Here is a 25,494-nt window from a genome sequence, read left to right as displayed (position 1 = left end):
CAAACAGCATAGTAAGAAAATGAACTTGCTGAGCCTCATCAAATGTATTTTGAAAAAGATGAACCAGGGCTGAACATCAGAATATTGTGCTGAAAAAAAGACAAAGCACCAGGCCTTAAAGCTTTGAATCATGAATCACTTCTAAAATGAATACGAAGCCTAAATATGAACAAGCCTCAAACATGAGACCTCTCCCCCAGAATGTTGGGGTTTTTTAAATTTTTCTTGCCTATCCCCGAAGTTTTGAGCAACAGAAGATGCAAACTCTCAGCATGTTGGCATTTCAACACCATGGTGTTTCGGTCAAAAGTGGAACTAGCAGAAATTAACAATTTGCAAATCCAGCTGAAAATACATGTAACAGTGATATATCCCCTTTCTAGAAACAGATTGGGGTATTAGCAGTTATTGTGATGATTTTGGGGGTTTTTTTAAGAATAGCATCAGAACAAATGGCTGGATAAAAACCAGCTCTGAGAAAAACGACTTTTTAAAATTAATTCAGCAATTCCTGTCTCCAAGAATGGTAAATCCATGAGTGAGTACCTAGTCCTCCAGCATGGGCATCAATGAGAGATGCTGCCACTGCAATCCCTTCGGGGAGACCGAGATCTTTCGCAGCTTCTGGCGTTAGACCTTTCCCAACAGCCTCTCCAGGAGGCAAGACGTGGTTTCCTGGGCAGACACAAGACAAACCAAACAGCTGTCAAATTTACTAAACAGAAAAACAAACGTGTGTGTTATTGCAGGAGCTCCCTTCCTCTCCCTCCAGTTAAGCCTGGTATCTATATAACAAAGAAGTGCATCAAAGAACTCTGTGTGATGAAGTATCTTTCATTATCTGTCTGCAGATTAAACACAACCGTGCCAAATCAGGCCGTCCCATGGCAATTTAGAAGTTCAAAAGCATTCAATGTCCTATCTAGCCACAGAGAAAGATTTCACCACAAGCAATTAAATTCTGCTTGGCATCCTTCCAGGAAATATGAAACACAGAAATCCCAGGTTCTCGTGGAAGGTGCTGCCTGCAGGCATTCTCTGGGCATGGAAGGAGATTCAGCTCAGTCCATGCTCACAAATGAACACTGCACCTGTTGCACAAGGAGTGAACAAGGAACTGGCCAGGTTTTTTTCCATTTCCATCCTTTCCAGCAGTTCTACTTGGAATAAAGTGGCTATATATAAATATAGCAACAGAAACTCTGAAAAAGAAACTGGCTTAAACAGAAAATTCCTCCTGTTGCAGTTGTATTTTCTCACAGACTTAAAGAATCCCTTTCTGAGCCTTCTCTGGCCTTGTGCAGCATGAAGAAGACAAGAACACAACCCTTCCCTCCCTGCCCCATCACAGGGAGCCCAGGGGCAGGTCCTGCCATAACACACACCCAGTTTTGTGTGAGCTTAGAAGAACAAATCTAGATTCTTTCAAGTACCAGAATTCAGGGACACCCCTGAGAGCCTCCTCTCAGCCTCTCACAGATGAAGCAGTGAGACCAACAGCTCCTGGGACAGCACACACTTCCACATTTATCCCAAGGTTTGGGGGTGAGAGGCAGTGAAAGCTCAGTGGGAGCTCCCACAGACCTCCCTGCCAGTGCCAGGGCTTTTAGTACCTACCTGGAGTGTTCACTAAATTCACTACATCTGGGCAGAGTTGGCAAAACTCCTTTTTAAAATAAAACAAGACTATTTTCACAGTCAATTTTATTGAGAATGTTACACCTAAAGCATGTTCTGATGTTTAGAAAGGACATAAAACATCCTCCACAATAGACATTAATTAAGAGGAATAGCATATCATAAAAATCAGGAATACACTAATGCCCATGAGCATAAACTTCTAAAAATGCAGTCATGCAACCTTACTGTTTAATGAAATGAAGGTTATGATATTAAATTCACAGGTCTTCAGTTTAGATATCACTTACATCTTTGCTGCTAATTATGTTGGTTCTTCATTTTTAGAAGTTACAGTCTCCTTCTGCCCACCTTCTGATGGATGCAGTGTATGGAGCATTTTGGGATCAGCACACACAACATCCCAGTGTTCATTTCTCCAAGAGCTTCTGTTCTATTGACAGCCACACATCACTGCCCCTGAAATTCCTGGCTGAACCTCACACTGGAAATTTAAAACAAGTCTGTGTAGCCAAAACTTCTGCACTTGACATTGGGTTTATCTTCAGTATTGGGGGCAGAGTAACCAAACCTCACCACTAAGCTTTATACAGAAGGATGTGATGACATTAAATCGCCTCCTCACAGGGGAAAAAAAATCTGTATTTTATTTTTTCTGTATTTTATTAGTGACTTATTGTAAAGTCAAAACATTGTGCTGGCTTTTTCAAGAGATGTATCTTTTACATTTTTCCCCCATAAGCTGGAGTGCAAGATGTTTCTCTTTAAGAGATTTTTGCATTACATTTCTGGGTTTTGAAGACATTGGAGAAAAACACCCAAGCTGTCTGCTTCTCCTGACACTCAAAAACCCTGCAGGTGGAAGGAAGTTCAAAAGAGTCCATGCAGCTAAACCCACATCTTTTTCTTCAGAATCAATTGCCTGACCTGAAAGCACAAACATGGTGCATATACAGCATGAGACGAAATGAATCTGAAATAAAACCTCTTTCCAGGCATGCCATTCCATGGTTGGCTAGTTTACATCTGTCATACCAGTCAAACACTTTAGTGTGCAATTATTATGTAGTTATACTCCATTTTAGAGATCAGGGCTACTATCAGACAAAATCTTTTCCTACCAGCTTCTCAATTACTGTATTTCTAGTTAACAAGCACTAAGGGAGCAATTTCAAAGATAAAGATAATCCTCTCAGCACAAAGAAATGGCCCTGTAATTCCTTTGGTACTGGTTATTTATCAGTATCAGGGCAGAAAGTGTGTGAGGACGTGCAGGGATGGGCCTCTTGTCATTTGGAGAAGCAGCATAATCATCTTGTATTTTAAACAAAATAATTAACAGTAGTCTGCCCCATATGTTTCAGAAGTCAAAACACGCCTGAACAAATATTCCTTGACAGAAAGCACTTCCCAACAACTGGGAAGGGGGAGCAGTCAGAAGTCACCCATGGCAGGGATTGCAGAGGGGAGTTCCTGGTCACCCAGCAGCCAGGGAGTGCAGGACAGAGGACCTGAGTGCACAAGGAGAGAATTCTTACTCTGCTCCTCTCCTTCACCCTCCCAGCTCTACAGATCCAGGAAAGCTCTGCCAGGCCCATAGGAAATGTTCCCAAGGAGCTCTGTGAAAGGGAAGGAGCAGGCCCTGCATGGGCACTCTCATTCTGTCATCATCCTCACCTACACAGGTGTAAGTCAATGTGGAATGGACAGAGCCTTCACTGAACCACACGGGCACAGACCTGGGAAGGGAATTACCATTCTCATTATCATTTAATCTTCATCAAAAAACTAGAAAACTCAGCTAAGCATCAGCCTGCTTAGAATCTCTAAGTGTAAAGCTATTAAATGATAAAATAAAAAACATGAAAAGCAACCAGTAAGGAGACACAAATAAAGGTGAAGTGTTTGAAACAGATTGTATTCCAGTACTAGACCGGGAGGGAACCGATTCTTACTTGAGCAAAACACAGCAGCTTTAGAAATCCAGGGGCAGCTACTCTAAACATAAAGGTGTTCTACAGCTACACAGGAGCAATTCAGCAGCAGGTGCTGCCACCCTTAAATCCGACCTGTCAGGGGGAAAGAAGCTGTCAGAGGGGAGGGAGGGAAGGGAGAGCTGCCTGCACACAGGCGGGCAGTGAGAGCAGGACAGGCGCTGCATAAAGGAGGCAGTGAAAGGCCCGAGACTCCTCGAGGCTCCTGCCAAAGTAAATGTATCGAGTCTTTTGTTTACAGTACTCTCCTGTGCAAGTCATTTACCTTTGCTATAATGACTTCCAAAATTAGACCTAACCAAACAAACCCATAATGGCTGAAGCTGGAGGACTTTCTGTTTCACATCGGTGCAGCTGTTTCACTAATGCAGTACCTTAATCCACAACCTTTCGTTTGGGACGAGACAGGCTATTTCCAGCTATTTTTTCCCCTATAAAGTAGCAAGTTTACAAAAGGAAAAAGCTGTCTGAATCTCTTCCTCCTCTTTTATCCTTCTTCGAAGACTGATGTTAGAGTTTGCTGTGATCAAGCTTTGTTTAAAGAATTTATGTGCTACCAAAGACCCTCTATCTTTTTAGGTGCTTCCCACAGGAACCAGCTATTTACCAGACACAACACACAAGGCAGACAATGCACCTTCAGTCAACTTTAGTGATCCAAATTCACGGTATTGGCTCACTAATATTTAAAAGAACGAGGTAGTTTAGGATGTAGCCCCTTTTCAAACAACAAAGCTGAGAGCAGCCGGGGCCCAGCTGACTCCAGCACAGCTTTTCATCTATCATGCAGAACAGGGCTGCACTTTGTGTATTTGGCTGTACAGGTGCATAAAAATATGAAAGGAAGAAAATCCAAAGGAGAAGTCCCTTCACTGAGACCCAAACAATCTTGAATTTGGATATAACAATCCCATGCTGAAATCCCAGCAGGCGCAGAAAGAAACACAACCCAAGGGTACGTCCCGTCCCCATTTCATAGCCCCACCCACACTGAACAATTAAACTGCTTTCTGATTTAAAAGACAACATGGAAAACAGATATCCTGTTAAATAAGCGATGGAGAACACGCACTGAAGTTATCTCATTAAACAAAACAGTGCTGAATAGGCATCAAAGGAAACAGGACCTTAGTAAAAAAAAGCACTGTCCATCTAAATGTAACAAGAAATATAAGGGATTTTCCCCCTCCGTGTTCATTACAAAGCATGCACACAATCTCCACTTTTGGTGCTTTATAATAATTCTCACAATGCCAAAAGTCTGGGATATGCAAAGAATCTCAGTAAATAATATACATTGTCCCAACCCCATCTCACACACATTACCAAATATCCCTCTCAATTACAGACAATACTCACATTTAACTGAGATGTGTATGGCTGATTTTTCTACATTTTTTACCCCAGCTGAGTCGCCAAAATGGCACTAAGATCAGAAGGAAGCAGAATAATGATGCTGACTGTAAAATTAGAATACTAATATTTTTCTCAGGACTGAATACACAGTGGTTAAAAGAAGTTAGAAACAGTGAGATTTGGGGCTTTTTCTGACCTCCAAATAACCTGCCTGGTCAGCAGTTAAAGACTTCAGAATTTTCACTGAGGAAAATCAAAACAAATTGTGATATTATACGCCAGCTTATTTAAAAGTGAGGAAAATGGTTAAACAGAATCACTTTGGCTTTCTTCAGTTCACAATTCATCTCTGTCTACACGAGCTGCCACAGTAGCTTGAGGCAAATCTAATTTGGGGCCTTTTCCATCCCACTCTCCCATAGAGCCTTTGGCTGAACTACCTCTCAACTACCTAATGTGTAAATACTCCAGGCAGACATATTAGGCTGCTAAATACTGGCAAAATCAAATCAGGCAGATCCTGGTTCATTAAGCTGAGCAGCAAATTGCTCAGCAAACCATAGGTGCCTACTTCTACAAAGACTGCTTGGCCTGCTTGTCCCAAGGAATGAGAGCTACTCCATGTATAAATTATAAGCTTTCCTGGTGAAAGGTCAAAAGGAAAAAGAAATTCTGCATCATTGGATCAACAGGCACGTTATGATGGGCCTGAGTTTTCTTTGCTAGACTGCAGTGAAACAGTGCAGAATGAACACGTCCTGCCATGTGTGATTCACTACTCTGAACTGCATCTGGGTACAAAACACATATATTTGATGTTTTACTAAAGATATAGAATGCAGTATTTTGATGCCTTACTAAGTAATTAGAGGGAATGCATTTACATCCAAACTCAAGATACCTGAGCTCAAATTTTCACTTGCAAACAATAATTTCACTATGCTGATAATTGACATTTCTGGCACTTTACAGCCCAATATTCCTCAAAGTCTCTCTCGATACAAAAATCAGTGCAGATGGCAGGACTATTGCTCTGCTTTCAGAGTTGCTCTGCTTTGGTTCAGTACATTGCTAAGACTGTAAAGGCAATTTAGGCTGTATTAATCATGGATTATTACTTAACAGATTTTTTTTTACAGGATGTTTTTTAACAACTCACACGATAACAACTCCTCTTTGAAGAAATAATTACCCTTTTTTCAGAACTGGAATAAATGACAGACCAAAACTAATCTCATCAGTTATTGAAAGGATGCTTTTAAATCTTCCAGCCAAGCTTATTCCCCACCATGTTCACACAGTATTCAGGTCTAATATCCACACTGAGAAGATACTGATGCTGTAAACAGTTCAGAAATGAGCCAGGAAAACAATTACAAGGGTGCAGAAGTAGGACAGCTCACCCAAGAGTTTTGGGAGAAAACCTCAAGCAGCTCAGTGTTTTCCTTGATCATAGGAAATTTCAGTCTGTGCAGTTCAAGCGTGTCCCTACGGTCTGGCAGGCCAGTAGGAAGTTAAATCAGATGAAAAATCAAGTGTGTTCGTTAATTAATTCATTAATTTTGAGACATGACAGCAACTAACAATCAACAACCTTTAAGTCTGAAGTGGGGTCTCCATCACAGGAAATTATAAAATCAAGATTGGTTCTACGATACACTTTAAACTATTTAAACATTAATTTTAAGGAGTCCAACAGCCTCTGACTTGGAGGAAGCCAGCAAACTGTTTGAAATAGTCCTACTGATTTTGTGAATCCTGACTCATAAGGCAGACAGCATTCCTTTAAAAGTTATCTCAGCAGGAGGCTGAAGCCAAAAAAACGAAGATGAATAACAAATTGAGACCAGTGAGAGAAAGAGTCAGGTAAAAAGAAGGAATGACCCAAAAGAATTCTGAGAAACGTCTCTTTTTTCTTGTCTTTTTTTAGTACAGTATGAAAAACAAGAAAGGAGGATAGTATCTCAGAAATTTAAATATTGAACAATCACAACGGGCCCAAGTCTACTCAAAGTTTCTATGAAATTTAAAACCAGAAATTCAAAGAAAAAGCTCTTAGTTTTCATACTAGAAATTTCACAAGTCCCCAGTGTTGGCAGAGTAGAAGCAAATATGATCCCTCAGGCAGGCAGAGTCTAAGACAAGAACTGCATGAGGGGACAGTGGAATATTTCTTTATTACTATTTTTTAAGAGATTTGAACTTTTACAAGAGTTGTCTAAGCTATGAGGGGTGGAGGGAGAGCACACAGCACTCCTCACTTCTTGCAGCAGAGAGGAGGAGAAGTGGAAAGGAACCACCTGCCAGCAGGACTCAAGCTGATGATAAGCAGGGTGAATGATGGTTCCTTTCCTGGTGGAAGAGGAATGGAAAATGTCACCCAGGAAACATCCTGGAGAAACCTGAGCCACCCGAGTTCAGCTCAGCCCGTGGAAGAACAGTTACTGGAAAGAGGAAGAATATCTCAGACTAGACAGCAAGGAGAAGGCTTGGAGGTGGTGGGGGCAGATTTTATCCATGTGTTTATCAGTGTGCGATGGGAGGGAGGGAGTAAAGATGAGCCAGCAAGACCCTTCACTACAAGCAGTGACAAGCACAAACTGAAATGCAGGAAATTACATTTAAACCAAATAAATGATGTTTTTATTGGAGAAAAGTGGTCAAGACGCTGGAACAGGCGGCCCAGGCAGATTTTGGAATCTCCACCTTTGGAAATACCTAAAACTCAACTGGACACAGCCCTGAACAACCTTCTGTAGGTGACCCTGCTCTGGTCATTTCAAGATGGCACTTCTAATCCCAATGATTTGTGTGATTCAGTGATCTCAAGATGGAAAAAGTATAAAATAAAACAGAAATCACAGGAGTATGGAGCTTTTCTGAGGAAAAGCCCAACTTCTTCCTACTGAATCATGTATTCTGAAATAATGCCTTGAGCTCTCAGAAGGGAGACACCCGAAAACCTCTTTGCACTGTGCCAGGTTCAGCTCCTTTGCAGTTACTACAGCTCTTGGACAGACTGAAATGACAGGAAGCCAGAAAAATGTTAGCATATTTGGAACACTATTCACTTGTAAATTCCATGGATTTTGACAGCATGTAAGTGTAAATATCCTCTGATTCATCCTTTTAAATTCGTTTCAAATTGCAATGTGTTATAATTTATTGGGGATAGCAAAAGACCAGGGAAAGACAGATAAAGGCATCCCATACTTCAGAGAATCCCTTTACTTATTATCCTCTACCACTTGCAAAGTACAGTGTTTAAAGCTTGTTGCTGCAATCCAGCTTTACGAAGAACTGGCAGCTACAAGCTGACCTGAAAAAAAAATGAAAATCATCATCCCTTTCTCTCAGCCTTCAAGGAAATCCCTCACATGCTCCAGAGCATCTGGCATCAAAGGCCTTGGAAGAGACAGGGAAAACTGGCAGAACGAATGGATTGACCATTCCCTTCACAGCTGCTGTAGCATTAAGTTAATATTGACCATATTCTCCCACCTGAATCTCCCATTTTCAGCCTAAATATAAATAAAGAGAACATCCAAGTATTAGAGCTAACTACTGACAAAATAGAGAACCAAAGGAGACTCTATTTAAAGTGTAAAAAGGGAGATAGATATTCGATGCCTTTATTAGCTTTGTATATGGAAGGATTCAGTGGCACATGCAAAAATGTAACTATTCATATGAATAACATGTTTTCTGTATTATCAATTTATTTATAAATATTTAAATGAAAGAGCAGTAGAAAAGAACATCCAGTCTTCAATTATACAGATCCCTCTTTTCAGGACATTCCAAAATGGCATATGCAAGTGCCCAGGTCCAGGAAAACATCAAGCCTGCAGTCCCCAAAGTTGTGGAATTAAGGAGTTAAAAATGGGGTTGCAAAGTGCTGGGGCTGTACACTAAAGCACAGGCAGAGTGTTGGAACAGAGAGGGTGGCACTGGTGAACTAATGAGGGGAGTAAAGACTGCTAAGCAGAAACGCACGTTAGAGTCAAATGAAACCCTTCATAACTCAAAACACAGTACCAAAATTAAAAAAGAAAAAAATTAAAAATAAGAAGAAATTTTACTGGAGGAGGATAGGGGCAATCTGTGGAAAATGGGAAGCATTCTTTTAGAAGGTGGCTAAGAAGAATGAGTGGGAAAAGGTCCAAGAGTGGGATTTAAGTAATGAGATGTACAAGGAGCAAAGGCTGTTCTTCCTTAAGCCACCATCACCCCCAAAACCAAAATCACACAGGAAAGAATTCTGCCAGTCATACACTAAAGCAAATTAAGCAAAACTACAGCTACTACATTAATAGCAGTTTGCTGCTCCAGCACAAATGAAAGAAGGTGAAAAACTGCCCTTTACAAAAGCTACAAAACCTGTAAGATCAGTAAAACCTGTTCTGAAGCTCTCTCACACAAAGCCACCATCTTCAACCCAAAAAAGACCTGGTATGAAATATTACCATTCAATAAAAAAATCATTATTTGGTCCCTTAAGTAGGCCCTGAAGTAGAAAGCTGTGGTGGAAATTTATCAGGCATTTTCCTCCAAATGGAATATACACTCCAGTACCCTACGAGGTTCATAGTACATGAAATTTTAACGGAATTGTTAATGTCTTTGTAGGTTTTATAATACCACAAAGAGATGTGCTTTTACCACAGCAGATAAATGCTAATGCCTGTAGCACACAATACTTTCCCAGTGGTTTGAATACGAGTCATCTTCCACTCTCTTGGTGAGCAAATTAATGGATCAATAAATTTTTCAGTATCTCCAGATAAGACTCTTTACCTTCACAAGCCTGATCAGTAAATTCACGATGTACAGAAGGGACCACAAACAACTTGTTATGTGGATTCCCTGAAAGGTTGGTCTGCTCTGAGAAACAGAAAATGTCAAAGGCCTGGGAGTTTTCAGATGTGAACCCACGGCCTGATGTGGGAAAGGTTTGTGGAAGATCCTAAAGGTCAGATGTGAGGGTCTCCCTTATCAACAAGGTCATATGTTAAGTTAAACTGAAACCAAGAGGAGTGTACTCCCTGGAACCACAGCACTCTGATTACAGTAAATGTATTTTTAAAGGGCAAGAAGTTTTAAAAGTGATGCCTAAAAGCGTATTTACCAGAATAAAGAAATATATACATTAAAGAAGTTGTTCTCAGGTAATTTCCGTAAGTATTTCCAGTGGCATGAAAGTTAAAACTACTTCCAAACAAACAAACAATCAAATCTATTTGTAACTATTCCTTTATGGTTCCCTCTGATTGGAAACAATAATGATTTCGGTAGAGATTGACAAAAAAAAGTAAAACAAAACAAACATAGCTTTTCTGCATATTTTGAACTGGTAAACTTTGTATTTACTTTTGTTACATAAGAAAATTTTGCTAATTTTATCTTGTGCCATTTTGCTTTGGTTAAAAGAAATGATGATTCAGAGCTAATCTTTTAGGAGAGATACATGAGAAAAAGGCCATTATCTCTCTTTACAAGGGGAACGTGCCGGTACTAAAATACATCCTTGTCTTTGAGCTAAACAAACCTTGAGCAGCCAGACATGGACTTAGAGAAGCTTGAGAACAGAAGAGGAAATTCCACCAGAATTACTTCAGCCCTGTCAGGTTTTTGGTTTTGTTTTCATTTCAGGAGGAGGTTTTGAGCATGTACAACCTCCCTTCAACCTCCTCCTACCTGGGTTATCTGACAAGTTCGAGCTCCTTAATCTGCAGGGCATCTCAGCGCCCTGCTTCCCATCCTTCCCTGTCAGCTGTGGCAGGCTCTGATGCTCCTCCTGGAAGCACACACTGTCCAGGGAGGTCCTTCCCTTGGGATAACAGGATGCACTTCCAGCAGCTGAGGCTGTTCCCCTGTGGGCAGCACCCTGAAGCAATGTTGTAAATACAGCTTGAGCTGAGTTGGTGCAAGGTGTGATCCTGCGGTGTTTTTGGGCTCCTGGCAGGGATTGTGCCTTGCCACTGATGCTGACACCATGAGATGTGTAGGAAGGAATCTCCCACTAACCAAGACCATTCCGGCTGCAGTTTGCTTAGTGGCTGAATATCACCTTCCTGGTAGGTGGATCTACACTATCCTGATTAATTAGAGGAAAGCTGAGCTGATTCAGAGTGCTCCTCCTGAGTCCAGCAACACTGAATGCTCATTAAAACAAGCAAATCCCCCAACTCTCATTGGAACATTTTTCCCATTCCCATTTCCCCATGTTCAGGGACACTGGTAAGATTCAGGGTGGCAGAAAGCAAAGCACTTTCCCGGGACATAACACCACGGAGCAGTTCCTGGGCAGGGTGAAGTGCTTTGTTTTGTCTCCTTCTGAAGCTACACCCTTCCAAGAGACTCCAAGAGGTGCAGGACAGGAGAGAAACTCAAAGGAATGGAGTGGGGGCTATCTGGGTTCCACAGTGGTGCAGCGAGCTCCTCACTCCCTCTGCACAGACACAGGAATGAAGGACACTCTTCTGCTTTTTGTGATGTTATCACACTGCTAAATATAACAAAAGCAACACCTTCCTTTTTAAAAAAGGCAAGGTTAGACAAGTGGTCAGGGAAATAAGCTCATATTCTCCCTGCGGCCAGGTTTCAGCATTATTATGCAAATAGAAATTGTCTTATGCTTTGGATTCACCTGAGGGAATGAGCCCCAGAGTCTAAATCCAAAGGATTTCTCAAGGTGAGCACAAGTTACAAGTTCTGGCCTACGGTTTGGTGCAGTTTTGGAGGTCAGACTGTGCTTGTCCAACTCCAGCCAAGACCTACCCAGGGATTCTATGGTTCATTTCTTAAAAAAAACCAAAAAACAAACCAACACAGTTTTCCATGGACTAGACACTTTCACCAGTAACTCACAGAAACACTTTTGCCTTGCAAGAAACATATCAGCAGAAGATAACTTACTGATTTATTTTGTAAATGTTGTGTTTTAACAAACATGGAAGCCTGATACTGGGAATTGATGATCTCTCTCTTAATGAATGTTAAACCATATATAGGCCAGTGTTATGAGGCTCCCATCACAACAAAAGGCCCCTTTTATTAATGGCTACTTTATCATTTAAAACATGCATGTTGTTACTTAAAATGGCAAATTGCTTTGCACTGTCCTTGAAGCGCATTGCATAAATATTGTATTCAAGCCTTAGCTTACACTTCATAAATAATTTATTTTTAAAATACCCTTCCACGAGACCACCAGCTGGCAAGATGTTCAATTTTCTGGTAAAAATATGTATTTATTGCAAGTCTTATTTTAACTTGTTGAAGATTTGCTAAAAGCCACATGTGACAGATGTTGTAAGAACTGTATTCAACCCAAAACCTCAGGAAGCTGAAAGCCTCATTCTCCTGGTAGGTTTTGTACCTCTGCATAAGCAGTTTCATTTGCAGGGGAAAAGCTGAAGTCTATTCAAGGAAGCTTTCAAGAACTATTTTCTGATAACCCAAAACTGACTGATAGCGGATTATGTGATGATCAAAAAAGTTTATAGATTTCATTACATTTCTTTTCACTACAATTCTTCCTCCACCATTTCCATTTCATGTTGCTGCATTTAAACTGCTGTACAAACTTGTTCAAAGTGCTTGACATTAAAAAAAAAAAAATCAAAGGAAATTTCAGATAATTAACTTTGATGAATGAGCATATTTTAATTCATGTCTGGTAATATTCTCGTTAATGACATGTCTGCTTAGGACATCCATTAAAAGTCCATTAACTTAACAGGGAAAGTCTAATAAAGTTATCCTGGAAATTTTCTGGTATATTAATGTTATGGACTTTTAATGAATATCTGCTGTAGGAACTGCTATTAGAAAGGCTACTATTCTAATTAAACTTGGGCTCTGAAAGTGAAAAAAAATGTATAAGAGAACAACAAGCAGAAGTAGCACTTTTTTTGAAAATGACTGTAAGGGAGATTGGTACAGGTCACAAATCATGCTATCAGTAACAGCTATAAATTACTATATTGTAGCTTTTTTTTGTAGCCTGCCATCCAATATACCCATATTGAGTGTGTCCTTCATGTCATCAGTTGCTGGGGCTCCTTTTTACTCCTTTCTTGTTGAGACTGAGCAGTACAGAAAGGCCTTCCAGGCCTTTCTGAAGGGTAGGAGATGGAAAATTTAAACATAGTTTCTCACAATAATGCAGAGTAAAGGATGCACTTAGGAAGTCTGTTCCCTATGGGCATCCAGCCATCTCAGCAACCTATTTGAAGCTGCTGACATTCACAATAATACAGCAAAATATCTTTTTATATGTATGTATCTTTTATTCATAGAATCAGAGAATGGGTTGGGTTGGGAGGGACCTTAAAACTCATCTCATTCCAGCCCCCTGGCATGGGCAGGGACACCTTTCACTAGACCAGGTTGCTCCAAGCCCCATTTCTCTCTAGATATATATTTATATCTTTTATATATACACATAAAGCTTTTTACTAATATGAATATATATGTATATTAAAACCCACCCTGATATACCTATTTTTTCATACTTATCCTTCACCAAATCTTCCAAACCAATCATTTTCCAGAAACTGTCATCCCAACCTCTATCTGACGTGTATGTCCACTTGCACACTACTGTACAGAGGGACCTAGAAAAGAGACAATATAGGCACAGAGTCAGGCAAACGAACACATTTGGGTTTAAACCTGTGACTAGAAACAAGCTCCTGCAAAAGGATCTCCTCTCCACTGGTCAAAAAACTCCAGCAGAATGCTCACATTAAAAAAAATCTGGTTACTGTTTGGAGTGCACATCTTGAGGACCTTAAAAGGACCTTGTGTTTAAGATTCTTCTCTGCTGAAACAACTCCTGGTCTGGCCACTTCACTGCATAAATCAGTCAAATAACAGGCTGTGCATGTGCCTGGGGGAGAGGAGGGCAGGAACACAACAGCTCTCGAGCAGGCAGCTCAGAGTGCTGCCTTTCCAGGCTAAATGGCTGCTTTGCACACAGTTTGTCCTTAGGAAAACGTTGTATTACTACTTCTGTTACAACTGAATTACAATTTCCAGGAGATCTGGATGATGGGGTCACATGCACAGGTCTCATTCCAGAGAAGCTGATGTTAAACTCTGCTGTGCCAGGACAGCACCACAGGGCACAGGCAGGAGCAGAACATACACAGAGGACAAGAGCACTTGCAGGAATGTCTGTCCTAACACACACAATGGTTTTTATCAACATCCCCAACCTCATTCCTCCCCAAAATACGAACTGTGTTCCTGATGATTTAGTATTACATAGACTGTTTTCTGTCTGAACACTAAGAATCATCTCAAAAGATCAGTATTAAACTGTGCTTGAAAAGTCAGTCAACTACAAGGTATTAAGAATGCTAAATACCACTGCAAACTGCAGCTCTGCGTAGTCCTGGGAACACCTCAGTGCCAGCAAGTGCAAGACAGCTCAGATGCATCTCAGGGAAACACAACATCCTAACTGTTCTCAAAGAGGAACCCTGCTCAGAGGTGGATTTTCTTTGATGTTTTACAAGACAGCTTATTTGTGACTCATGTTTAGCCAAGGTGAGCTTACACAGACATATTCTCTTTATTAGGATGGTACAATTTGAACGTGTATCTTCAAAGCAAACTCAATTTTACTGAAGCATTTGACTTTTTCTTGCAGTTTTGCATAAGTAAAAGCCAAATAAAATTTCTCTCTACAAAAATTATTTTTTGGAGTAAAAGGAAATCTTCCCTTTCCTCCAAGTCAACTACCCAGGGACTGAAATATGAATCACAGAATGGGATGGGCTGGAAGGGGCCTTAAAGCTCATCTTGTTCCAACCCCCTACCATGGGCAGGGACACCTTCCATTAGCCCAGGTTGCTCCGAGCCCCATCAAACCTGGCTTGGAACAGAAAAAGAGAAGCTATTTTTATTTCCTATCTGCCAAATCAAAGTTAGAGCTTATAGACACTGATACTGCAAACAGAGTAAAGGCAAACAAGAACAGACCTGGAAAACTATCTGGGACTTGTATTCCATGTTTTGGGGGTTTATAACAAGAAGCAACATTCGCTTATGTGACACTGAGCAGAAGATGGGATGATTACATGGACTCTCTGAACTTCCACTTTCTCATCTGGGACAGAAATGTGTATTTTAAATGCTTTACGTGTCCTTCCATCCTGTTCTACCGGAGTGACCACATTTTTACAGCCAGAGGACAGGTGATGGTCAGTCACATCCCACTGGCTGTAAAGGTGTGTTGGTTGCTCTTTGCTACAAGAGAATAATTAACATTACATATTTTGGGGAAAAACATTAGTTAACTATTTATATCCCTCTAAATAAAAACAGTAAATAAATTAAGAGATCATTTCAGGACTACTCTTAAAACAGTTCTGACGTCCCCATCCCCTTTTTTTTTTTCTTCTTAATAGTTTAAGACTAGATCACACAATCACAACTCAGTGTCTGGTTTGAAAACAGGAAGAGCACATGACCTGTAACTACAGCAAGGACAATGTTGATAGAATAAATTCCAATTTCCAAGGATTTAAAAGCCAGACACAGAAATCTAATTAGGACCTTTGACAAAAACTGGGTGAATAAATAAATTCTAGGCTGAAGAAAATACTGGGAAAAAATAAACATTTTCCCTAAATCAGTTCAAAACTGTCATTAAAAGGAAAAATAAAGATGGGGTATTTGAAATAAAAAGCATTTCATCACTTTAGGAAAAATTTAGACATAAAGAGAGAAACAATAATGCATCAAGTTTTCCCAAATATGGGAAACACCAAATCATAACAAATTATCATCAGAACCAAATATGTCTTTTTCTAATTAGACTGAAGCTCTGAACTAATACCACACCCTGAAAAATGCTCCAAAGAACATGTTTGAAACAGCGGCCTGTTGTCCCACACAGCTCCCTCTGCGGAACACCAGAGCACACACACAGGCCCAGGGAATCACTGTGGATGGGGACACACCCGCCCCTGCCAATCCACAGAATTCCAGCAGATCAGAGCTCTGTGGCAGGATCTGGCTGGACTGAACAGACCCTGTAGGTTTATAAATGCAAAGTGCTTACAGAACAAGGATAAACAGAGGAGTTTTGGTTGAATTTTTAACACAGTATGGAAAAGGAGCTGGGAAGGACAACTCTTCCCAAATGAATTGACTGGCAGATCTTCTAAGGGGAAGGTTCTGGTATGAAAACCAACCTTAGATCTGAGCTAAAACACTAAATCATCATGTTGGCAGGTTTTGATTTTCATGGCCACAGCAAGAAACTTAAAATGCTTCTTTTAAACATAGTCTCAGCATTTACACTTCTCTGGGATTCAACCTCCTCCTTCCACACTTGCTGCCACTCAAAAAGTAGGTGTTTAATGGAACAATATGGCTTTATACAACACCTTAATACCAAAGAAAAAGTGTTACACTGCAGAAGGGCATTCTGCTCTCCTAGATAACAGTTCAAGAGGAAAGGATTTCTTTGTGATGGCCATGATGGATTAACATCACCACATGCTTCAAAAGCACCTGGATGGGTTGAACTCAGACCCCTGCCCCCTTACCTGATGAGGTGCTCACTTTGTATGTCCTAGGGAGCTCTATGCACACGTAGAAAGAGCAGTTCATTCATGGCTTGTCACTGCTGAAGCCAATGGTATAGATGTATATTACATATATTATTTGGTTTTTTGTGGGTTTTTTTAATATATACTAAATTATAGGAAATCACTCAGAAATTCTCCTCCAGAGAATCACCGTGAAAAAGGGATAGCACAACTCTTAACTCAGGAAAACTCTATCCAGAAAGACACTATGCTGAAGAACCACCTGAGGAACCAAATCTTTATACCTATGAAGAAAGCCTCAACTATGAGAAAATTTTATATTTCACAGAACTCCTAAGTTTGAGGAGATGAAGGGCAGATATTAAACAGAAACAGTACTGATATCTGCTGTGGAATATTTCATTCTCCCTATTTGGCAGCGTTGCCTCAATTATTTGGCCATAAACACCAGACTTGTGCTAGCTGAAGCTGGATTAACTGGAAGGGTCGAAGCAAATGTTCCTCTCACTTTACTCCCAGGATCAGCTGGGTTCAGAGGTGCAGAGAACAGGCAATCCCAGAGGCAACAGTCCTCTCCCAACTGCCTAACCCACCACAGGATTTGAGGAGCCACAGCATGGAACCCCTCAGCAGCATGAGCCCTGTTTAGCCAGTCTGAAATGCCATGAGTTTGGAGACTCTTTTCCTCAAGCATATTCCCAGCACAATGAAATGAAAGATTTCCTTTCTCTGTTCAGAACAACACGTTATGCTTAGAATATTCCTACTGAAAAAAACCCCAACCGTCATGCATGGAAAATCTTTATTTTATTTAAACCAGATTTTCAACAGGAAAATGATTATGCTTAGAGTTTCTTACAAGTTCCTTGCTAAAGACTGACTCGATGTGCTGAAGTCCTTCATGACCAGAATCTCAGTCTTAAAAACACAGAGAATCTGTGAACATGCACTTGTAATTCCCAAAATGCCAACTGGAAGCAACTAACCTGCAAAAGGATCTGGGGCAACTGGACTTGTGATCACTCAGGTGATCAAAGTTTGCTTCTCCATGGCTCTTCCCACATTATCCACCCATTCTGAGTATATTCTCTCACTCTGTTGTACTTCTTGGAGAGAAGGAAATCAGATACATTCACTGAAAATGGGAATTACTGCACGCTCCAAGTTATCTGCGGAAAAATGTAGCTAAAATATAGAAGTCCCAAAAAACTTCTCCAGAACTATTTAAGAATCACCAGAGCTTCACACTTTGGCCCTTTCTTTGTTGGCACATCTCCCACACTCCAAAAGGGATAAAGCAAGCATGGGCATGATTCCCAATTCTGCAGAGATCCTGCCCTGCCTGGGAGGACACCTGCTATGAAAATACTCCTGGGGGTTACTCCTTAACTGCAGCTGTCTTGTGGAAGTCATCCCTATTTTGAGTATAGGTTGATAGGTAAGTCCTATCAGCTAAAAGTTACTAAAAGAAACATTTTTTCCTGAAAAGTGACCTCATAAGGCATTTCTACATGGCCTTCCATTCCAGAGGGTTGGTACAAGATTAGTTAGCCTGGAAAATGAGTCAGTCACCAGCCTGAAAGGCAGAGAACCACTGGCTGGGGCATCCTGAGGTGAATGGCAGCTTTGTTCTCAATTCCAAAGCAAAAGGATCTGCTTCATTCATCCCAACTGCTCAGAAATTAACCTAAACTCATGAACTTAATTAATTTGTAGTCATCATTAACAGTGTAGCAGTTCAATCACTGGATCACTGAACTGAAGCCAGGTGCACCTGCTGAGGGCTGTGCCAAAGCTAAATCCTACAGAAGCAAGGAAAGGGTACAGTTAGATCCCAAAAGGAATAGCGTGCAGTAGGATAAAGTAACTCTCTGCGGTCTGTTGGGCAGATTTATTTAAAGCTACAAAGAATCAAAAGCTAAGAAAGTTTTATGACGTTGTGAACGCAAGGAGACCTGAAACAATGGAGTGGACTGTCCCATCCTATCAGCTAAAAGTTACTAAAAGAAACATTTTTTCCTGAAAAGTGACCTCATAAGGCATTTCTACATGGCCTTCCATTCCAGAGGGTTGGTACAAGATTAGTTAGCCTGGAAAATGAGTCAGTCACCAGCCTGAAAGGCAGAGAACCACTGGCTGGGGCATCCTGAGGTGAATGGCAGCTTTGTTCTCAATTCCAAAGCAAAAGGATCTGCTTCATTCATCCCAACTGCTCAGAAATTAACCTAAACTCATGAACTTAATTAATTTGTAGTCATCATTAACAGTGTAGCAGTTCAATCACTGGATCACTGAACTGAAGCCAGGTGCACCTGCTGAGGGCTGTGCCAAAGCTAAATCCTACAGAAGCAAGGAAAGGGTACAGTTAGATCCCAAAAGGAATAGCGTGCAGTAGGATAAAGTAACTCTCTGCGGTCTGTTGGGCAGATTTATTTAAAGCTACAAAGAATCAAAAGCTAAGAAAGTTTTATGACGTTGTGAACGCAAGAAGGAGACCTGAAACAATGGAGTGTGACTGTCCCAACATCAAATGCTTTTTCTTTTGTTGTGCAAACTTTAAATTTAAAACAGATTTTGAATTCAAATTGTAAATGGGGGCGTAGATTCTGCTCAAGTGAATGTCTCCACACTCCACATATTGACATCTGCACCAGGCTGCCAATGTCCTCCCAAATTATGCACCCCACAGTCTCAAGGCTTTTCACAAAATGGAGCAATTTACAGCTCTAGCGCAGTCACAGATCTGGCTGCGGTTTGTGCAAAAATGTTCCAGGCAAAAAAAATTTAATACCCAGCACACATACTCCCAGCATCCAAGAACAGAACTGGGCATGGGAGCTGCAAGAGCCTAAAATACAGTGGAGGTTATCACAGAGCAATAGGAAACATGTAATTATTCTCTGCTCTGTTATGGTAATGCCATATCCATTAATCCATGGCCTTTGAAACAGAACCAGATTGTTGGATCCACATCCACCACTGGCATTTAGGAAAAATGCCTCTGCCTGCTTGGTGTATTTGGCTGCTAGGGGGAAATAGGGAAAATTTGTCCTAAGGGAATACTTCTCAAGAAAGAGGAGAAAAAAAGTGACATCTGATCATTCGGTCTTGAAATATATGAAGTGTATGAGATGCTGCCCCTGTTGAGCATTTGCTGAAAGGAACCAGGGCAGTGGGTTGGGCTCAGGGTGGTGTAGGAAGAGCCGCCCCTGCTGTCCCTCAGTTCCTCAGCCCATCTCTGGGGCAGGTTGGTTGGAAAGTCCAGGGTGAGAGTGCCTGGGTGTGCCTTAGTTCACACCAGCCGCCTGCACTCCCCCTTCCTTTCCTCTTCAACAGCTCCTTAATTGCAGGTACACACAGCAAAACCTGACAGGGGCTGTTCCAGCCACCCAGCCATGCAAATCCCAAGTTCCTAACATTTACAACACATTATTGTGATTATTGCCTTTGACCCAAAGCCTATGAAATTCCTGCCTGCCCAAACCCATTGTCTCAGCGAGCTGTGCAATTTGACTCTTGCCTGAAAAGGGTTTTCTTCTTCCAACAAAACATTCAACAGGCCAAACAAAGAAGACAGGTGGGGAAGCCTGTTTGGGACAAGTAGCAGACACATTCCAGTTGCACTCATGGGCCTCCACTTTCAGTCTTTGCATGTCTGAGGACTTAAACCTATTCAATACAGGTAGCAAGGAAATGACTGTAATCAGCGTTAGCAGGTCTACGAGCTTCAGTCTTCCTATGCTCTGGGTAACACTTCAATTTATCATAAATAATTAAAAGTAGTCTGGCTGCCATTTAGATTTTTTGAAGGAAGTTAAATATCACAGCAAAAGCAAAGCTTTCTCCCCACTTTGAAATCTTCACTAAAGCTGCAGAGAAAAAAATATTAATACAAATAAGAATGATCCAATATCATGCTGAAAGGCCAGTATTTGTTCACACTAAGGTTAGTGGCAATTTTGTCATATTTCACGGGGGAAATAGGATTAAACTCCACATCTCAAACTTTAAAAGTTAATGTTCAAAAAATCACTTGGATTTTTTTCTTTTTCCTCACCATGAGGAAAACTGAGCATGAGAAAATTCCTCTTCAGTTTCAAACAAAAAGGATTTAGTAGAAAAGATTCCTCTTTCCAATAAGTGTGCAAGTTTGGTTGAAGACACCAATTCACAAAGCCACCAACCCAAAAGGCAGTGAACAGCCCATGACCTACAAGCTGCATACTTGAAGCTAACAATGATACTGGTATTTGGCTATATAATACCTTTCCAAACCCTTTCGAGTTTGGGGGTTTGTTTGTTGCTGCAAAAAAAAATCATATCAAAGTACTACATACGGTGTGAAGATTTCACAGCTTTTCTTTCAAAGCTGTGGTTAAAACACAGTTTTAATGATATACTATTCCCCCCATTTTTTCCTGAATACTGCTGACTCAAGGAACTTGCAGGGTCCTACCAAACTCCTTCCCAACGAACAAGACTAAATTTGGGGTTAAAAAATTTGTGAACTTGTAGTCAGCAGCTCTGCTGGCCTCACATGTGGAAAGTCAGAATTCTCACTGGACTGGTGGCACAGCTTTTATTGAAAAATATAAACCAGGTCTCCCTTCCCCTGCCATAAATCTCCCTGCCACAGCAGAGCCCATGAAAGAGCAACACTCTCTTTTAGGTGAGAGAGAGGCCCTTAGGGAATGGCAGCTACATCAAGAGCCCCTGGGGGACTGGGATCCATCAAAACTCTCACCAACAGGCGTAGGCATTACACCAAGATTTCCAAACTCATCCAGACAGGACTTTTAGGTCTTTTGTTGGGATACAGGGTGTAGGAGTTGTGATTCTCCTGAGCTCACACCACCCTGTGTGTGTGTGGAAGTCACTCAGCCCCCAGCAACAAGCAGCGAGCAGGAAACAAAGTCTTTCAATCAGCAAATCAAAAAGTTAAAACTCTTTCTGTAAAGGGAAGAAAGTATTAATTAACTCAAACCTTGCTCTAGTATTTGGTGTTCATGCTATAACACTTAGAGGGTTTTGGCTGGCTTTTTAAATCACAGATTTTCTAAGCAAGTCTTGCTTACTTAAAGGGACAGATTTTATTGTATGAAAAATACAATTCACATTTGCAATTTTCTACACCCACATCTATAATAATCTCCTCTGAATACAGCCACTCCCTGACAAGATTCCATGTTATATTTAAACTCTGGGTGCCACTTTGAAAGGAAAAAAATAAGAACAATAGGATCATTTTCAAAGCCTACATAGCAGCACAAGGTTTCAAAGCAATGAAGTGCTTTAAACTCTGGCATCAACCTTCTGACCATCCAACCAGAGCGAAGAGTGACCTCCAATTACCACCACAATAAGCACAGAAGTCTCTTGAGAAATGCAGAGTGTAGATGTTTCTTGTATTCCAAAGGAGGTGTGAGTCTGACGTTATATTACACAGATAAATCTCAAACTTTGTGAGAGATTATTGGGAAAACCCCTTTTGTGACACTCAGACTCTAAGGATTAATTCACTTAAAGAAAATACTTGTTGGATGAGGTTCCTTAAAATTTAATTTTTGCACATCTTGTTAAAGACATGGAAGTGTGCATGTGATACATAAGTATGGTAAGGAAACTGGCTTGTTTTATTTTTTCATAAGTACACACACGTTTGTATGTGTGTACACATGGAGATATTTACCTTGGATTGGGAGAATGCGCCTGTTTGTGTCTGCTGTAATCTATTTAAACCTGTCCTTTAAAAATACAAATAAATGCATCAAACACTGCAAATGTCAAAATAGTCATCCAACAGAAGGTGAATCACACTGACCACGATGAGATGATGTTTCTTCTACTGTTTCTAAGAGAGTCCAGTTCTTTTTAGAAGTGTGTTTCTATTTAGAAACAGGCTATCAAAAGATGGGAAGACTTAAGAGTCTTGAATTCAGTTTTCCTAGAATTTATGTCACCAAACCTGGAGGGAACCACCCACCTGAAGTGCAATTTATCGAGTCATTAATCCCTTGTGTGCATCTAATAATTTCAGTGGATGCACTTAGTTAAACACGTTGAGTTGGACCAGAAAGTATAAAATAAGACCATTTTATCCACCCACATATGCCTCACCATGTCATGAGGCAAGGGGAGGCCAAGAGTCAGCAGATTGCTGAGTTTTTTATTAATTTCATTCTGTATTATGTTACAGACACCCAACCAAGATTCAAGCCCATTGTCTTCAGCATTGTTGAAAAACTCATAATGAGACACAGTCCTAGACAAAAAAATGTATTGTCTAGACAAATCAGACATAGCATGTGGGGCTGGAAATCTTAATCCATTCCCTTAAAAGATGGCAAACAGAGGCAAACAAAATTGAGGGATTTGGCTGAGGGTCAAAGAGTAAAACCTCATTCAGATCCCTGAACTGAATCCTGAACTCCAGAGGCTCAGTCTAGAGACTGAGACCCAAACAGAAAGACACCATTCAGACACTGATGCTGAACGTGTTAAAAATCTTTCTATGGACAACTATAGCTTAAATCTTTAAATATGAGAGGAACAAAAAAGTGTGCATATATAAAATTGAATCACTGTTTTAAGTAGCCACTGTTTTAAATTTTATAAGCTTAATAAATGGAGGAGAGGTTATAAAAAAAACATTATTCAAAAATGGCAAAGGAAATGAAAAGCAAAACTGGAAGTAGAGCCCCTGTCTCCAGCCACTGCAGTCCAGCAGCCTTGGGACATTCCTCCTGCCTTCTGCAACATCAGCAATGTTTCAGTTCCATTTAATCACAAAAATATATTCTTTCAAGCTCAGTATTTCAAGCAAACCACTCTGCAATAGGAAGTCAAATATTTATTTCAATTAAGAGCTTGTATTTAAAAAACACATTTTCTCCTGTTACCTTCTGGCAGTTAAATATGACACAATTAAAACTGGAAGTATTGGTGCACAGAGCCAGTGAACAGCTTCCTCTGGAAGTCTGAGCTTGAGCAAATTTACCATAGCTCAAAGCTTCACCAAACACTCAAGGAAGCTGGTGAAGAAATTAAGCAAAGGCTACAAGTCACTGAGAAAAAGGAAGCTGGGTCTCAGCTCCCTCCCCTCTGCGTGGCTTTGGATAGAGTGAGATTATTCCTGTCAGCAACATCAGCTTCTCCCAGTACAACAATGGCTGCACATCCACATGTGCATCACCCAGCACATCTGCCAGCCCCAGTCACTGCCCCTGCCACAGACACACGGCCACTGCATTATTCCAGACTTCCTTATTCCACAGGGAATAACATGGGCAGGCTACAGCAAGATTGCAGTTATTGCTTCATGACCCTGTATCATCCCTCTGGGTGAAAAGCAAACACAGGACATGCACATGGGAGCAGAAGGACTTGGGGAGTCTTTGGCTCTTCCAGCAGTTTGGGAAGGGTGGCAGATGCTGAGGGTGCTGCCTGGCCAACACCATGTGCACAGTGACACTCCAGACACCGACCAGGAACACAAATCTCCACAGGATCAGGGCTACACTTCATTATGTGGTTTCTGCTGTCTTCGTATAATTGAGTAGAATTAGAGTGGTGTGAAAAAACCCCACCCTTACAGCCCTACCCGTGGTATTTTGAGAGACAGAACTGTTGGTCCAGAAATCTCTTCACACGTTCGCTATGAAGACACATTTTACTAATTCATGAGTAAATAATGTATATATTCCTAACATCAAACTGTTGATAGTCTAATTTAGCACAGTACTTGAACACATGTGTGAGTATAAAGTCCTGAAGAGCTGTCAGTGGGGTTAATGGGAGTTTTTACCAGCTTAGTCAGACTGTGCTGAACTGGAACCTCGGCTGTCATGCACTTGTGGCCAGACAAAGCCTAAGTGAAACCAGAACAGAAGCAGGGAAATTGCCAAGAGTACTGCAATAAAAGAAAGTCTTAATAACTGCATTTTGATGGAGGCTGATCCCCTTTCACATGCTAAACTCGAATATTGAGCCCTCCTTTATTCAGGAAAACCACCTTCAAGTCTTACTCAAGTCTGGATGACAGGATACAGCTGCCACAGGCACCTGAATCAAAGATGCACACTACAGATTCCTACTCAGGCAATGAGCTGTGTTGGTACCTCCCACCACAAAAATCAGTTCAGTCAGCGTAAACTCTTAAAATCATAAAGTTATTCCTAAATACTTTATATATTCAGTCAAAATTTAGTCATTAGCATCAATTTTTGAAAACATGGTTTGTTAGATTTTAAGGTGATTTAAATCAAAGGAAAAGCAAGATGGGTCATTTCACATACATCATATATGTACAGTATGCTTGTATTTTAATATTTTAAATGACAGCAGCAGTGCACCTATTTCTAGAGCATCTTTAATTAATAATAATTATGGTTTGCATTTACAGCCCTTTGTAATTGTATTTATCTAAAAAAGAGGGTAATTTTTTAAGCAAATCACACAAAGCCAAGGCATCAACAGTAGTATTTGGACAGCTGCAGGATTTCAACAACCAGCCAAAGAAAACCCCACCAAGGAGTTCTGAAACAGGTAACAGAAGTGAGTAAATGAACACATAAATTTCCATAAAGTAAGAATGAAAAAAAACATTTCAGCTGCTTTACGTCAGCAGGGAGAGGAATGGAGATCAATGCAGAAAATAAGGAATGCTACAGAGTAGATGAATCAGGTGTCATTATTCCTCAGAATGTAGAAATAAAGACATTCAAAGAAAAAAGGTACTGCTGGGACCAAGAGAAAATAAAAGAAAAACAAAAAAGAGGCTACATTACATGGATACCTAGACTGCTTCCAGTCACAATAACAGAGAAATAACATAAAGGAATACAAATGCTCATGAACTGAGCATGATTTCAAAGCACTGTCCCCAGAAGGATGCTAACGTGTTGTCAGTTCTAGGATTCCTCTCTCCCTCTGTTTCC

The 25,494-nt window shown here is 40.7% G+C and overlaps 1 protein-coding gene across 11 annotated transcripts in view; it reads right to left on the bottom strand.

Annotated features, from left to right (window-relative positions):
* The window catches only part of FGGY (FGGY carbohydrate kinase domain containing), a 257,963-nt gene that overhangs the window by 70,368 nt on the left and 162,101 nt on the right, over positions 1-25,494 (bottom strand). For 9 of the 11 annotated variants that reach the window (XM_017733516.1, XM_017733514.1, XM_017733509.1 and 6 more), the window contains 2 exons: positions 13,494-13,609; positions 547-675 (listed from right to left, as the gene is read on the bottom strand). The exons of 1 other annotated variant lie outside the window; for it this stretch is intronic. In XM_017733516.1, the coding sequence (XP_017589005.1) occupies positions 547-675; positions 13,494-13,609 (245 nt within the window). The remainder of the gene's footprint in view (positions 1-546; positions 676-13,493; positions 13,610-25,494) is intronic. One more of the 11 variants, XM_017733518.1, reaches the window with a different exon arrangement.

Source organism: Corvus brachyrhynchos, unplaced genomic scaffold (genome assembly GCF_000691975.1).
Source record: "Corvus brachyrhynchos isolate BGI_N302 unplaced genomic scaffold, ASM69197v1 scaffold34, whole genome shotgun sequence".
In the NCBI taxonomy this organism is placed as follows: Eukaryota; Metazoa; Chordata; class Aves; order Passeriformes; family Corvidae; genus Corvus; species Corvus brachyrhynchos.
The sequence above is the reverse complement of the archived record's forward strand: the minus strand, read 5'-3'. Positions and strand labels throughout refer to the sequence as shown.